This window comes from Dipodomys ordii, unplaced genomic scaffold (assembly GCF_000151885.1).
Source record: "Dipodomys ordii isolate 6190 unplaced genomic scaffold, Dord_2.0 Scaffold97, whole genome shotgun sequence".
Taxonomy (NCBI): domain Eukaryota; kingdom Metazoa; phylum Chordata; class Mammalia; order Rodentia; family Heteromyidae; genus Dipodomys; species Dipodomys ordii.
The window spans coordinates 1,842,530-1,859,134 of NW_012267313.1; the positions used below are offsets into that span (position 1 = coordinate 1,842,530).

Here is a 16,605-nt window from a genome sequence, read left to right on the forward strand (position 1 = left end):
TCATAGGTTTTGTGAGAATTAAATAAGTTCATGTGTGTAAAGCACTTAGAATAATACCTGGTGCAGTGGCAGGTAATGTTGGCATTATCTCTGGAATCAACTAGATATCAACTATTTGCTAATTCAGGAGTTGTGTCGATAAAGGGTAAAATTAGATGGCTAAGCAGAGAGTTCAATAGGGAGCTAAGCTTCAAGTTGGAAGACCTATGCTCCAATATTTTTTCCATGTTTATAGAAGTTGCAAAAAAAAAAAAAAGGATGACTTAGGAGAGAGCACATCATTGAGGTAGACGGTTTCCTTAGGACAATTTTACATATTGACATGCATGAATAAAGACGCTGGAATAAATTGATTTCATAGAAATAAAAGGAAACACACACATTTCAGTGTATGTACAAACACTAAATTCTCAATCCTGAATGACTTAATGACTTCTCATAGTGCAACACTATGGCAAGTAGGAAGATACTGTTACAGAATTAAAGATGCCTACTTTTATCCTCTTCATTTAACCTGGGGGGAGGGGGGGAATATACTCTATTCAGGGAAAGGCCGGGGTGCATACTACAGTGAAATGAAGAACCTCTACAGAACTCCGGCCGCGGAAGGAAAAGCAGGACTTTTCGATGCTTCTGGAGTTGTTTGTTCTGTCAACTTCCCATGCCCTTTGTGTTCTGTTAGGAAAAACTACACGCAGTGAGCCGCGTTTCTACCTTGACTGCTGGACCATTCCGAGACGGAGGTGAATACATTAGTCCCGGATGGCTTCCCCTCTCCGGTCTTTCTTTTCTCCCTTCTTTTCCTTTGCTCTTTTCGCTTTCAGAGCACACAGTGGTTTTGCTCGGAGTGTTCACACTGCAGCTCGGCTAGGGACCCGAGCGATTTCCCGAGGTCGCAGGCCTGGAAGCGGACGGGTCGTTTTATTAGCTCCCGGGGCCCACTTCCCATCTCTGCGGGACTTACCCAAGAGGCGTAACGCGAACAGAGAATGCAAAACAGAAAGCATTTACAAGGGTCCACAACCGAGCCCTCTCACCCATTTAAAGGTAATCAAGACAAATGCAGCCAGAGGGAATTACAAAATTAAAAAGTGCAAAGAATGAGAGAAGGAAGGGTTCAGCCCGTAAAGTCACCCTACCTCACCGGGAGAGGAACGGGGCGCGCGGGCGCGCGCGGGCACGCTCCCGGCCAGGAGAGCCGACCCGCGGGCTCGGCGGCGCGCGCCCGCTGGCAGAGGCGTGGCTTCCGCCGTGCGCGGCCCCGCCCTCGACAGCGCCGGGGGTCACGTGACCGCCGCGCGCGTCCCCGTCCGCTGCGGGGCTCCAAGGCCGAAGAGAAAAGACTGCGAGCTGCCCATGGCTGTGGCTTAGAGAGGTGGGAGTCGGGGCGAAGCTTTCGCCCGGAGGGCGAGGCGAATGCCAGCCCGTGTTGGGTCCTCGTTCGGGGAGAGGCGGCTCCGTCCGCGGTGACACTTCCAACCTCAAGGCGCCGCGGGGCGGCGGGGGGCTCGGGGCCCGAGAGGGGCGGCGGCGGGGTCAGGGGCCGGTACGTAGATGGACGCCCTTGGGCTGGCGCGGTCCCGGCCGTCCGCGCGGAGGCCGCGGGGCCCCGGCCGCGCCGCGCCGCCGCCCTCGCCCGGGCTTGCTGTCGCAGGCCGGGAAGAGACTGTGACGGCCTCCGCGTAGCCCCCGAGCGCGGCCGCCCCGGCGCTGGGCGACGGCCGGAGCCGGGCCGGGCCGGGCCGGGGTGCGAGCGGCGGAGCAGCGGCCATTACTGCGCACCCTCTTCCGCCGGGGTCCGCGCCGCTGCCTGCCTGCCTGCCTGCCTGCGGGCAGCCGCGTCCCTCGCTTCCCCAGCGGCGGGCTGGCCAAGGCCCCGACCCGGGGGACCTGCTGGCCTGAGTGGAGGGCGGCGATGGTGAGGGGAGCGCGGGCCCTCCTGCTCCCCGCTTGCGGTGCGGATCCCAACCCGTCTGGCGTCGGGTCAGAGGGGAGCGCGCAGTCCGTGCAGTTGTGTCTTTTCTGGTCCTGCCTGCTGCCTGCCCGCCTGCCTGCCCGCCCTGCTCCTCCAGCCTCGCCTTCGGGTCTGGTCTGACTGGCAGAGCGCAGTCTCTCCGCCCTGCCCCGGTGAAAGGCAGCCTTGCCTAGATTCCGACTTGTTTTGACGGTCCCGAAAAGCATCCAACCTCCGAAGTGTCCCCACCATACCCCGCGAGCCTCCTCCGCGGGGCCCCAGTGCATCCGAAAAGCCCAGACCTTGGCTTTGTTCTGGCGGTGGTGGGGGCGCCGCGTTCTCCCCCCCTCCTCTCCGTCTCTGCTGAAAGAGTAAGGCTCATTTTTTTCCATTGTGATTGCTATCTTATTTACGGAACGCGGCGCAAGGAAGGCTGTAACATTGTTTTTGAAACTGTGGAGGTGGAGCCATCATCTTCACAGGGCAGTGAAGTTCACACACACACACAGTGTGGCAACTAGAATTGTTTGTCTGGTTAATCCTTTGGATATTATAACTATATATAATATTATTTTTTACCTCCAAGTGGTATTTTAACGAGCCTTTATAATTTTATGTTTGAAATCCCGAAATAGTATAGAAATGAGAGGGAGAAGAGACTCAGGAAAAGCTTTGTTCTTTTAATGATTGATTGATAGGTCAAGTGCCAGGGTGCCCCCCCTTAACCGTGTCTGTGTGTCTGTGGTATAGTATGTCAAATGAGATTTGAATCTGTTACATGAGCATCCAAGGCAAGATATAATTGTAAAGGTGGAAAGCAATTCAGTAACTGAATTTATAACTTTTTTAAAATGTGGCAGATTAGGACACATGAAGAAAATGACCCGCACGGATAAGAGGATTTTTGATTTGGGTTTTGTAATTGTTGTTGTTATTGTTTTTAACTAGCAAATGTTTGTTCAGAGACTGAGTGCTCTTAAAAAAAAATAGGTCGTCATCTCATTTTAAAGAAAACTGAAGAATGAATGCCACTCTAAAAATAGATTTGGGATTTGTTTGTTTGGGCCTCTGACTTTCTTAAAGTGGAACACTTGGGTTTAGAGTTTGTGTTTCAGATGGACCTCTGTAAATTTTGGGCAGAATAAAAATACGGGTACTTACACATTGAAAGGTTACTGTTTGCTAAGAATTGGATAGAATTACAATCATCAAGAACACTTTCTTCAAATAACTAGTCGTTAGATAAAAGGAATTAAAAAGGAAATGACTTTTTTTTTCTTTTAGGAGACATGTCAACTGCTGGTAAAGTGTTTCAGTTTTCACCAACTTGAATTGTCAAAAGAAAGGAGCACACTTTTTTTTTTGGAAAGGATCCAAGATCATTTCTTGACTTAAGAAGAAAATGATAGGAATAAATCTTTTCACATTGATCTATTTAATAAAATATTGTTTTCTGAGTTAGCCATATATTAGTACAAAAGGTCCAACCAATTGCAATTGGAGATCTGAATACTTCTTTTTCTTCCAGTGTTAACAATGGAAGATGACATGTCTTTACTATTCTCTGTTTCATTGCCTTCTGACTGAGTCTTGAGTTTGTGATACAACAATCTGAATTATAACCAGTCTTACTGTGTGTATTTATACAACCCTTAGCTATAACCACTTGTGGCCTCTGTGTAGTATTCATTGCTTATTAATTAAACCACACCACTGAGTGCCTGTTAAAACATTTGGAAATATAGAATTGTACCATAGGATGAAAAACTACGACATGAAAATTATGACTTGACCCAGGTCACACAATAATTAGCAAGACTTTCTTACAGAATACTTGCTGGCTATGAATATATACATGATACCTGTATCAGACAGTATTTGTTCACACTTACATATCATATTTTATTGATGCAAGGCCCACTTTGGGAGGAAAATTTTAAAGGTTTTCTAACGGAAAGAAAATTAAGTATTGGAGCCCATTTACCTGAAAGGAGTTTTGACTGAAGACTGGTTTGGAGATATGACCTAGGCTTTTCTGTAAGCTGTTTTGTAACAAGGGTAATAGAGGCTAACAATGGATACATTATGGCACTTAGTTACATTTTTCAATTTGGAACTCTTAAGAACTGTTAAAATGTATCTGCTTCATTACACCTGATCTTTTCTCTTTTTCCAGTTGTGTGTGTGTGTGTGTGTGTGTGTACACAGTGTGTATTTGAGTTATGTGCCCGAAGTTGGAAGGTTTTGAAGTTATTTTTTTCTATCACAGAACTTCTGGACATTTGTGTATTTTGAGTAAGTACAGACTAAAAACTTACTTTATTACACAGTATCTCTTAATTGGGAAAATGTGTCAAAATTTTTTAATTTGATATATACTATCTGGAAAAGTTTTTTGAGCTTACCAGTGGCTTAAAGAGTGGAGTTGTAATTAATACTGTTTCTGTAGGAAACAAAATTTGTGGAAATTTTCTGAAGGCTTCTTTGCATGAAGTTTTGAGAATTAAATGTATGCTTCCTTTTGTGCCTCATTAACATTATAACTTGCAAGGCTGTAGTTGATGGGTAAGTTTAGCTGAAGTGATTCTTGTAATAACACATTTCATGTTAAAAAAAATTGTTAATCTTTGTTTTAATGTGTAAGCCATTATAGATGTGCATTGCCAAGTAGAGTAGTTACTACATGGGGCTATAGCACTTGGAATGTGGCCAGTCTACATTGTACTTCATAAAGCTCACACACAAATGTAAAAATATTTCACCTTAATAATTTTTATTTTGACTGCTTATGAAATAATATTGTAGCTATACTGAATTGAATAAAAATATATTATTAAATTGATCTTGTTTCTTTTTATGAGTTTTAATGTAACTAATTAAAAGTTTGAAATTAGATGTATGGCCTGCAACATATATGTTATATAATACTGTTCTAAACACTTTCATGGTGAGACACTGCATACTGTAGGAAGTTCTGATTTCTTTGAGATGAGATATTGCTGTGTAAACCAGGCTAGCCTCAAACTCTCCATCCTACCTCAGCCTCCTTAGTACTGGGATTGCATGTGTTGTACCGTCATGCTCAGTTTTTGAAAATGATGTTTTAAGCCTGTATTATACTTAAGTCTAATTTTGTATTGATAGCTTTGTGGCTATAGGTAAGTTTTTGACCCTAGGATTCCTCATGCATAGAATACATATAGTCTTAGTACATAGGTTTCTGAAGATACCTTTATGTATTGGGTCCAGAAGTACCTCCCTAACTAACACACATAGAAACTAGATGGATATCTGATTCAGCAGGTCTGGGGTAGGGCTTCAGGAACTTCCAGAAAGTTGGTTGGGACCACAGTTTGCATGTGCATAGTTGGAACCTAGATTACTATATTTTAGTTCATTTTCCTTCCTTCCACTTTGTCATTTACTTAGTGTCTGCTTTGAAAATTATCTATTTGGTATAGAATTTGAAAAGGTTACAGTATGCAAGAGTCTTTAAAAAAATCTTATAGAGTTCTATTTGACATTGGCCTGCTTTTAGCTGGAGTCAAACTTGTTGGTGAAATAGTATTTGAAAATTTGCCTAGAAGAGTCAGATTATGTTGATTTACAAATATATTTTTGAAAGTCAGTGTAGACTACAAGTGAAATAATGTAAGTAGAATAGAAGCACCTGATGACAGTGACAGTATTCTTTCAAGGAAAAGGATCAGATTGAAGGAATATGGTTTCATAGCCAAAATAATTTCATAGATGTTTTACTATTGTTTATTGACTGAATAGGTCCCTGGTCCTGGGTGGGGGAGGAGGGGACATAAAGGATTTTATCAGAGAATACATTATGTAGTTGATAAATTTTTTTAATTCATTTGTTAGTCTTACATAAAGGAGAGTAATGGAACTATTGCCCTGCGTCAACAAGACTTTTTTTTTTATGTTGATTATATGTGTATTTTTTTCTTCTTTTTTGTAGGTAGTTGTACAATGGAGTTTCCATTTAACAAAGCAGTTTATGAATACAATGTATCTTGATTAGTGTGACCCATTCAACATTCTCACCCATATATATCATATATATATTTATGTATGTATGTATTATAGCTTTTACTTTAATACTTGTGGTTATAGGTTTACTTCAGTTAGGTAAAATTTATAAAAAGGATAACTTATATAGGTGACCAGATACAGGATTTTTAGGAGATTTTTAAAGCATTGAAGCATTTCAAAGATAAGATATTTATGGGCAAGACTGGTATAAGTAAGTGATTAGAGTGGAAATCATTGGAATTTTATTAAAGAGAAAAGTTGAAAATGAATGCAAGAAAAAAATGAAGTTAGAACTAGCAATTTTTCCTGTGGTTTTTTTTTTTTTTTTTTGGTGTTGCCAGTTCTGGGGCTTGAACTCTAGGCATGGGTGTTATGCCTGAGCATCTTTGGCTCAAGGCTGGGACTCTACCACTTGAGCCACAGGACCACTTCTGGCCTTTTCTGAGTAGTTTATTGGAGATGAGAGTCTCACAGACTTTCCTGCCCAGGTTGGCTGTATATCACAATACTCAGATTTCAGCTTCTTGAATAGCTAGGATTACAGGCATGAGCCACCAGCACCCGCTTCCTGTGTGTTTTATAGGAGGAGAAAGGTACAATCTATATACCTGAGTTGATCCAACAGGATTACTTTAAAGACATAGGTAGGAGCTAATGATAAGCAGTAATATTCTGCAGTTTTTGTAATTAATAAACCTTCATTTTGAAGCTGGGAAGGTGGTTCAGTGGTAGAGTGTTTGCCTTACATGCATGAGGTCCTGGGTTCAATTCCTCAGTACCACATAAGCAGAAAAAGCCAGAAGTGGTGTTGTGGCTCAAGTGGTAAAGCACTAGCTTTGAGCTGAAGATCTGAGGGACAGCGTCCAGGCCCAGAGTTCAGGCCCCACAACTGACAAACACAAAACAAAACAACAACAAAAACCCTTCATTTTAGAATGTGTATAGAGTATATTTGACTTTTGAGTGATGATCTGAAAATCTTTGTGATGGAGAAAGGGGAGCTTGTCTATTACAATTTTTCCAAACAAGGATGCGTTTTTCCAGGAAGCAGGGACAAACTAGACAAATGTTGGGCTGTATCTTATCATCACATTTATCTTTATTGGGAAAAGAGTTCTGAAAGTATCTAGAAACTATTGTTGGATTGTGTTTGCATTCTAGAGAATCCACTGCAAGTGGACAGTAGGTAGGTAATTTTGCTTTCTAAAGATACAAAGATGATTGGAATCTTGTATTTGTAACTGTAACTAATTCATTACACTTGAAGTTCTTCAAAGAAAAGGTTAGTTTTATGTCTTTTTAGTTGGGTTCTTTGTTTACAATTAAAATTCAAGTATTGTGTTTTATGAATAACCAAAGTTATTTAAAGAAATTAATTTTTACTTAGTAATAAATATTAATTCATCAGCCATGTATTAGCAGTTTAGTAACTACACAGGGATATAAAATATGTCCCTATCTTGATGGGGTTTATGGTTTAAAATGTTAAATGAATAGCATCAGAAAATGTAATAAGTTCAGTAATGGAAAAATGTACAAAATAGAGAAGAGGAATCAGTGAATCTTCTGGAGGTAGAATGGTAGAGATAACCATTTCTGGATTGTATATTACAGGTGTTTGTAAGTTGTAAAAGGAAAAGGTTATAACAGGAAAAAATACAGAATTATTAAGGAAGGCTTGGCAGTCTATGAATAGTATAACTACAGTAATAATCTGATTTTCAGAGATAAATAAGCCTGGAAAATTACTTAGGGTCAGATCACTAAAGCCTTTGGCTTTTGTCCTGAGCTTTTCTTTTATTGTATAGGATGGGGAATCAATACTGTTCCTTGAGTTAGAAAATGCATGGTCAATTTTGCATTTTAAATTCATTCACTTAATAAATTCATTCACATACTAAGTGATTGAATTTCAGAGTGGTACTGAAGCAAGATAGTCTGTCCTAGTCAAGGTAAGACAGGGACCTAAATTTAGGGCACTAGTCATGAGTAAGGAGTACAGGATAGATTGTAAACAATGTTAGTGATAAAAGTTGATAAGATTTGGTGTGGTTGGTCTGACCGAGGGAAGCAGAAAATTTTCTCCTTTACTCCTTACATAGAGGTAGGAGTTTGTGAAGTATACAGATGAGAAAGAAATGGTTTGAGCTCATGGTTCTATTAAGGAAGAAATTAGGTCAGGCATACCTGTAATCCTAGCTGCTCTGGAGCCTGAGATTGGAGCATCTCAGTTCAAAGGTAGCCAGTGCAGGAAAGTCCATGAGGCTCTTACCAGAAGTGGACATGTGGCTCAAGGGATAGAGCACTAGCAAGTTAAAAAATGATTGAGTTCCAAAATGGGTAGGAAGGAATATGAGATCCAAAACAGTATAAAGAAACAGGAGGTGGTTAAGAGACTCAAGGTCTCCATAATTAAAGTGCAGGTGTGGGAATGAGTGAGCTGGATTGACCCGTGTATGATGTGATTATGGTTTCAAAAGAGCAGCACTTTTGGGCTCTGATGATACTTAGTTGCTGAGTGTAGTAGGAATTATTCAATAATGAAAATTACTTGATTTTTAGGATCTTAGAAATTGGAACTTAGAATAGGAATATGGCCTTGAGAAAGTGTATTTGTAGCTAGAAACTTATTTCTAACAGGTATTATTAGTTGGAGCAAGTTGTAAAACCTCTGAGATAGATGTTGGATGGATCATTCTCAAGGATATTAAATAGACATAGTGATGTCAGGAAATAGGGTGAAGGAAATGATCTATGCTAAAAATAATGAAGTCAGTGCCTTAAAGGTTGAAAGTGCAGTAGGGAATTGTGGCATATTTTATAGCCAGTGGTGAGACACCTATATGAAATAAGCAATGATGTAACTAGTGTCTCCTCCTGACCTAGTCCCTGATAACCTTTAATCTACTTTTTCTCTACGAAGTCAAATGTAACTTTGTTACTGGCATATTTCACTTAGAATAATATCTTCAGGGTTCATCTATGTTGGATGACGCACATTCTGTTACTAAGTAATACATGTATATGCTGTGTTTTGTATATTCATTCACCTGTTGAGACACACTCGGGTCTACCTTTTTTTTCTTTTACTGGTAATTCCTTGACAAGTACTGACATTATCTGAGTCCCAGTTTTCAATTACTTTGGCATGTAACTATAAGTGGGACTGCTGGGGTATATAGTAATTATGTTTTAACTTTTTGAACAGCCATCAAATTGAACAGCCATCTACAAGAACTACATTTTCACATTCCCACCAGTGGTGCTGAAGGGTTCAATTATACCATAATCTTAGCAACATTTATTTCCCAATTGTGTAAGTAAGTCTACCAGCTCTTTGGTTGGTTCCTAGCAATTTATTTCTTTAGATACATGGAAATGCTTCCTCGGTGTGCATTTTAGTTTGTTGATTACTAGTAGTGTATAGAAACACCACTTTTGGATATGTGTGTTTGTGTCTGTGTGTCAAGATTGTAACCAACTTCACTGAACTTATTTGATCTCTTCAGAATATCTGCAAAGTTAGAATAGTGATTTTTACTGTCTGTATGAGTGAAAATGTACATTGTAATTTTTTTTTACCAACTTGTCTACCTTTTACTTCTTTTTCCAGTGTAATTACTAGAACTTCCCAGTACTATAGTGTTAATAGTGGAGCAAACAGGCATTCTTAATTTTTTTTACTTTCAATTAAAAACTTGCCCATTTTGTAAAGTGTAATAGGAAATATAATAAAAGTATAATGGGAAATTAGCTAACTCTGCTGATCTTAGTCTGAGAAGTTTCTTTTTTTTTTTCTTTTTCAGCACAAAGAATGAGCCAGAAGTGAAAGAGAAACCACTGCAAGTTGGCTGACTGCTGGTAAAGAAGATGCTTTATTTTTGTGGCAAACATATGTGGAATCTGTAATGGAAATGTAAGTATTTGTTTTTGCCAAAACTGAAATGGTGTGGTATAAAGTACAGTAGTCAAATTTATGTCATGAAGTTTTAATTATACAGAATGAGTATTTCATGTTGGCTGTAGGTGCTCTATTGAGTTAAAAATCTTATTTACATTTTTTTTTAAAAAAGGAGATTTCCAAAGTCATCTCATAAAGTATAAGAAGTGAACTGAAAATGAAGGAATTGCTCATAAGGCTAACAACAACAAAAAAGATAAGAAGCCTCTCCCCCTCCCCCAGGCCTCCAGGTGTTCTACCTTCTCTTTACTTAAATAAAGTCAGACAGTTTTAGCTGTCTGCCTAACTCAATTTTGCCTCATTAAATTTAAAGAATTTTCTACCATAACTGAACATTATTGGTTTTTTTATACTGGTTCACTGTGATTTGTAGTCTTAGTAGTTGTATTTTTCTTTTAATCTTTTTGTGATATGCTTTAACATGTCAGACTATTGAGTTTGCTTCTATTGAACTTAATTATATTATCTATGAAATATTTCCCAACTAAACATCATAGTTGAATTGCATTAAAAAACATGTTTAAAATCTCAGTGACTATAGTATTTAAATTCTTAGACCAAAGTGACCTTATAGAGTAGATGCTTTAGATTGGAGCAAATGGGTATTTAGTGATGTGTGTCTATGTACATTAAAGGAAAAAAATGAACTCATAGGTGAAATCCTGGCTACTCAGGAGGCTGAGATCTGAGGATCAAGGTTTGAAACCAGCCTGGACAGACAAAGCCAAGAGATTCTTATCTCCAGTTAACCTGCAAAAAGCTGGAAGTGAAGGTTGGCTCAAATGGTAGACTGCCAGCCTTGTGTGAAAAAAAAAAAAATATATATATATAATATATTTATTTATAATAAGCCCATAGCCTCATACTTAATAAGCAAGAGCTCTACTCCAGAGACACATCCCCATTCCCAACCTGTTTTATTTTTTAAGCTTTTAAATCAAATAATCTAAGCCAGGCCCTGGTGGCTCACACTTGTAATCCTAGCTTAAGATCTGAGGATCATGGTTCAAAGCCAGCCCAGGCAGGAAAGTCCATGAGTCTTACATCTCTGAGTTACAACCAGAAAACTGGAAGTAGTGCTGGGGTTCAAGTGGAAGAGCGCTCATTTTGAGCTGAAGAGCTGAGGGACAGCACCAGGTCCAGAGTTCAAGCCCCATGGACGACATTAAAAAAAAAAATTCAGATATTCTAGATGTTGATTACCAAGGAACTCACTATGGGTTAGTATAGTAAGACAAATAGATAATGAACAAATGTTTTATTTTTGTGACAGGCAGCTGTGGAATTTGTAATAGAACTGTAAGCTTTAAAATGTGCTATTGGAACTGAGAGGAAGAAGAAATTAATTCCACGTGAAAGGTTGAGAGTAAACTGAAGTACTTTTAGCTTGGCCTTAAAGAATGAGTAGAATTTAACAATCAGAAAGTATTAGGAAATAGTTTTCAACCCATCAGAATGAGAAGTTGCTACAATTGCCCAACATCAAGGCATTTATAATAGTTGGAGAGCAATTAGAAGAGGGAGGAGACATCCAAGTAAGTAAAGGAAATGAATGTTTATTACTTACTATTTTACCAGGTATTTACTTGGTGTTTTATTTGGGTATTAAATTTAATCATAGTATATGATACTGTTTCCTATTAATGTTAAGAAACAGACTTAGGTTAACACACTTGCCTAAGTCAGTGTTTTCTAAATTTCTCAGAGAATAATCCCATCATTTTATAAAAGACAGATTTTTGAATCCTAACCCCTGGATTAGGATTTACAATACAGAACATGTTAGCTAATTCTCACCTTTAGTGGTTTCACAAGTGTTTATGAAGATTAAGGTACTAAAATGGTAAAGCCAAGATTTTAAAGTTTTTAGTATAAAAACTAAGTCAGTTGATCTGAAGAACAGTGCTTGTAAAGAGTAAAAGCACATAATTAGTAAAGGAGACTAGGACTTAGGTGAGCTTTGGTTTTAAAATATAGCAACTGACTTAATTCATTGTCTTTTTTCATGGCTGTCCATAGCTTTGATAGGTTTTTAGTGTGCTTCTTCAGGGCTGATAGGTAAGTACACTGACAGAATTTTTATACATTGGTACAGTGTATGTTTTCACAAGGTTTTATACCAATGTATTCATGTTATTGTTTGAAAAAACTTTTCTTAGCAGTTGTCAGATCCTGTATGGAATTATATAGATGGCCCCAAATGGCCTGTTCCCATTCTTATAAAGCATACCAACTTGTGAAGAAGACCAACATTAACATTCACACAAATAAATGTTACATTGCAATTCTGATACAGAATAAGGAGTGTACAAAAGATAATAGGGTAATTTGACTTGCTCATGGAAGCTTTCTCAAGAGGAGTGAAATATGGATAAGTACTTTGTTCTAGAGAGGGAGGGAAGGCAAGAGATGAAGAGCATGCCCCAAAGAAAATGTTCATTAGTGGCGAGTCAAAAGGAAGTTGAACATAAGAAGGGCCTAGCCAGGCACTGGTGGCTCAAGCCTATAATCCTAGCTACTCAAGAGGCTGAGGTCTTAGGATCTTGGTTCAAAGTCAGCCTGGGCAGGAAAGTCCGTAAGACTCTCATCTCCAATTAAACACCAGAAAACCGCAAGTGGCACTGTGGCTCAAGTGATAAGAGTGCTAGGCTTAAGCTGAAGAGCTGAGAGACAGTGCCAAGGCCCAGGGTTCAAGTGCCACGACCACCAAAAAAAGAGAGCCTATTGTAGAAGGCTGTGTAGTGAGGCAGACCATACAAGCTGTAACTCATCCTTTTAAAGATGTGTCTTAATCCAAAAGTGAACTTTTAAGAAAGGAGTGTGCTGGACCAATTAAAAGGCATATACATCAATCTTCCAGGATTTTCTTGGAAAGATTTGCATGGAAGATTGGTACATTTGCCTTTCAATTTGCTTAAAAGAAGGGCAGTTTCTGGGCTGGATTATGGGCTTGGATAAGCAGGTGCATAGTGCTGTTATCATGAGAACTATTCTAGCATGTAAAAGGTAAGTTGATCATGGGTTCAGTTTGTAGCTTCCAAATATCATAAATCTAAAATAAGCAATTAGAAATATAGGTCTATGGCTGGAGAAGTCTGGATTAATGACAGCAATTTTTGTTACATATTTCATATGTAACACATATTTCAAAGTAGATAACATCTCAAAGTCAAGCATAGAAGAGCATGTTGTCTAAAAATGTATATAATAAAAGACAAAAATTTGTTAGAGAAGTGTTTCAGAATGGAAATGGTAATATATGACAAATGACTGGTTGAGCCAGTTTGTTTCGATATACAGAAGGCATATGGAAATTCAGGCTTTCAGCATTAGTCCTAATCTCATATAATCTATTTGTTAAGAACCCAAAATGTTAACAAAAAAATTTTAATGGCTGGTTACTGCCTATATTATCTGAATTACTTTGAAGTTTTATTTTTCAAACCAATTGTAAAGTCAGTCCTGATCATTCACATTTTATTAATATTTGCATTTAATTTTATCTTACAAATGCTGTGTCTGAGTAGAAATGGTATATATATGTATATATATAAAGTCTAGACTTTGGCTTTTTTTTTCAGTCTAACATTGTACTCTTCCTTGCTCCCTACAAATAACTTTACAGTGCACTTATGCAAGTCAAAAAGATTTCCTATTCAAATTGACTATAATCAATTTTCATTTTTATATCCCTAGTATGTAATATGTGCCATGCAGTATAATTAATCATTCTGAATTGTTAAAGTATTAGAAAAGTTGAAATATGATTTCAATATTGCATTTTTTGTTTTCTTAGGATGGCTGGCTGTGGTGAAATTGATCATTCAATGAACATGCTTCCTACAAACAGGAAAGCAAATGAGTCCTGTTCTAATAGCGCACCTTCTCTACCTGTTCCTGAATGTGCCATTTGTCTGCAAACGTGTGTTCACCCCGTCAGTTTGCCCTGTAAGCATGTTTTCTGCTATCTGTGTGTAAAAGGAGCTTCATGGCTTGGTAAGAGATGTGCCCTTTGTCGACAAGAAATTCCAGAAGATTTCCTTGACAAGCCAACTTTGTTATCACCAGAAGAACTCAAGGCAGCAAGTAGAGGAAATGGTGAATATGCATGGTATTATGAAGGAAGAAATGGGTGGTGGCAGTATGATGAGCGTACTAGTAGAGAGCTGGAAGATGCTTTCTCCAAGGGTAAAAAGAACACTGAGATGTTAATTGCTGGGTTTCTATATGTTGCTGATCTTGAAAATATGGTTCAATATAGGAGAAATGAACATGGACGTCGCAGGAAGATTAAGAGAGATATAATAGATATACCAAAGAAGGGTGTAGCTGGACTTAGACTGGATTGTGACACTAATACTGTAAACCTAGCAAGAGAGAGTTCTGCAGATGGAGCGGACAGCATATCAGCACAGAGCGGAGCTTCTGCTCAGCCTCCGGTGTCATCTTCTGTAAGGCCCTTAACATCAATAGATGGTCAGTTAACCAGTCCTGCAACACCCTCCCCTGATGCAGGCACTACTCTGGAAGACTCTTTTGCTCATTTACAACTCAGTGGAGACAGCATAGCTGAAAGGAGTCACAGAGGGGAAGGAGAAGAAGATCATGAATCACCATCTTCAGGCAGGGTACCAGACACTTCCAATGAAGAAACTGAATCTGATGCCAGTAGTGAGAGTGAAGATGTTTCTGCAGTTGTTGCACAGCACTCTTTGACCCAACAGAGACTTTTGGTTTCTAATACAAACCAGACAGTAGCTGATCGGTCAGATCGATCTGGAGCTGATCGGTCAGTAGCAGGGGGAGGAACAGTGAGTGTGAGTGTCAGATCTAGAAGGCCTGACGGACAGTGCACAGTAACTGAAGTTTAAATAAACATCTTCAGTTTCACACTCAAGGCTGAAATGGTGATCTGTAAATTTCTGCCCACATAACATTATACTCATCCCTAATAGTGCATTTTGGGAGTTGGGGTGGGAAGGGATATGGGAAGGATAGACCGGAAATTAAAATGTCTTAACATGTCTCTGTTGAGAAATTTATTTAATGTAAGAAATTTGGGTATTAATAGTTGAGAGCTGTTTAGTAGTAACCCAGTTTTCTTGACATGTTTACTTTAAATTTTTTAAAAGATTTCCTTAGTTCTTTTGGACAGTGTGTGTTTTATCTGTGCATTAATGGTCCACATCTGACTCTTGCACTGTTTTATTTTTTTGCATGGGTTAACATAAAATCATTACTAAAATTTTGCACCCGTAAGATGTTTGATGTCATTATACACAGGAAGCTTAATTTAATGTGGAAGTGGATGTGAATTTGGAACTTCAAAATAGATAAATAACAACTATTTTATAGTAAAGTATTGAAATGGAAATGTAAACAGCTAGTAAAACTTATGTTTCAGCATCTTTGTAACACACTTCATGATGTTCCTTCCCATAGGCTTTGCTGTCTAGTCCTTGTACTTTGAGGTTTCTCTTGGTCTGAATTTTTCTTTTTGATTAAAAAGTTTATAATTTAATAAATACTAGAGTTTATCAAAAATAATTTGTCTCTGGTTTGAGTCTGGAAAAGGGATGGAAATACTTCAGTGATTGTGGCCAAAGGTCACTATAAAGGTAATGGCTGGAATTGATTATATTCTACTTAATCACCGATTCAGAAGTTTAATTTCTTCATAGAAAACAATTAAATTGAATTATGTGTGGAGTAAACAGTTATGGAAGTAAACTCATTTCTAAAACAGCTAACACCGTATTTTATATTCCTTCTCAATCTTCATTAGAGTTATTATGGTCTAGATGGGCAGATTTACTTACAAACATCATTCATAGATAGGAATTTCACATGTAGATCAGAAAATCCACTTTTATTGGATGTTTTTGTCTTGGCAAAGGATAAAATACTGGGTAAACATGGTAATCTAAAATTTGTCCCTGAAAAAAAGTCTATCTTAACTTGAAGCAGTAAGATAATCTGATAAAAAGCTGTCACTACTGTTAATACTCTGAAACTGTCACTACTTTGAAATCTTTTACCTCTTGTTTTGATAGTTTAGACTCATGTCTGACCTATATTTTTTTTCTGTTTTTTTTTTGTCAGTTGTGGGGCTTGAACTCAGGACCTGGGTGCTGTCCCTGAGCCTCTTTGTGCTCAAGGCTACTGCTCTACCACTTGAACCACAGTTCCACTTTAGTTTTTGAGTGTTAATTGGGGACTTTTCTGCCCAGACTGGCTTTGAACTGTAATCCTCAGATCTCAGCCTCCTGAGTAGCTAGGATTACACTTAAACCATAGCTCCACTTTTGGTTTTTGAGTGGTTAATTGGAGATAATAGTCTTACGGGGACTTTTCTGCCCAGGCCAGCTTTGAACCATGATCCTCACATCTCAGCCTCATGACTAGCTAGGTTTAAGCATGCCATCAGCACCAGCTTTACCTACACATTAAGTGAGTTACTTAGATGATCAATTAGTTTGAGTTGTATCAGGTTTTTTGTTGTTGTTTTTTGTTTTTTGCTGGTCCTGGAGCTTGAACTCAGGGCCTGAACACTGCCCGTGAGCCTCTCTGTGCTTAAGGCTAGAGCTCTACCACTTGAGCCACAGCACCACTTCCAGCTTTTCCCATTTATTTGGTGCTGAGGAAT

General features: G+C 38.7%; 1 protein-coding gene and 1 long non-coding RNA gene across 3 annotated transcripts; one reads left to right on the forward strand and one right to left on the reverse strand.

Moving 5' to 3' along the window:
- Positions 1–1,285: 1,285 nt before the first annotated feature.
- On the forward strand, positions 1,286–15,684 carry Rnf146 (ring finger protein 146). Of its 2 annotated transcripts, XM_013026857.1 has the most exons (4): positions 1,292–1,375; positions 9,207–9,318; positions 9,805–9,914; positions 13,756–15,684. In XM_013026857.1, exons 3-4 carry the CDS (start codon positions 9,907–9,909, stop codon positions 14,828–14,830), a joined length of 1,083 nt encoding a protein of 360 aa, XP_012882311.1. In that variant the 5' UTR covers positions 1,292–1,375; positions 9,207–9,318; positions 9,805–9,906; the 3' UTR covers positions 14,831–15,684. The 2 variants fall into 2 exon arrangements, with proteins under 2 accessions (XP_012882312.1, XP_012882311.1); XM_013026858.1 differs by lacking the exon at positions 9,207–9,318 and having other exon boundaries at positions 1,286–1,375.
- Positions 15,685–15,794: 110 nt separating this feature from the next.
- LOC105993575 lies at positions 15,795–16,100 on the reverse strand. The gene is made up of 2 exons (XR_001175465.1): positions 15,918–16,100; positions 15,795–15,882 (listed from the first exon to the last, which is right to left on the reverse strand). It is a non-coding gene; the product is annotated as an uncharacterized LOC105993575 (long non-coding RNA).
- Positions 16,101–16,605: the final 505 nt, after the last annotated feature.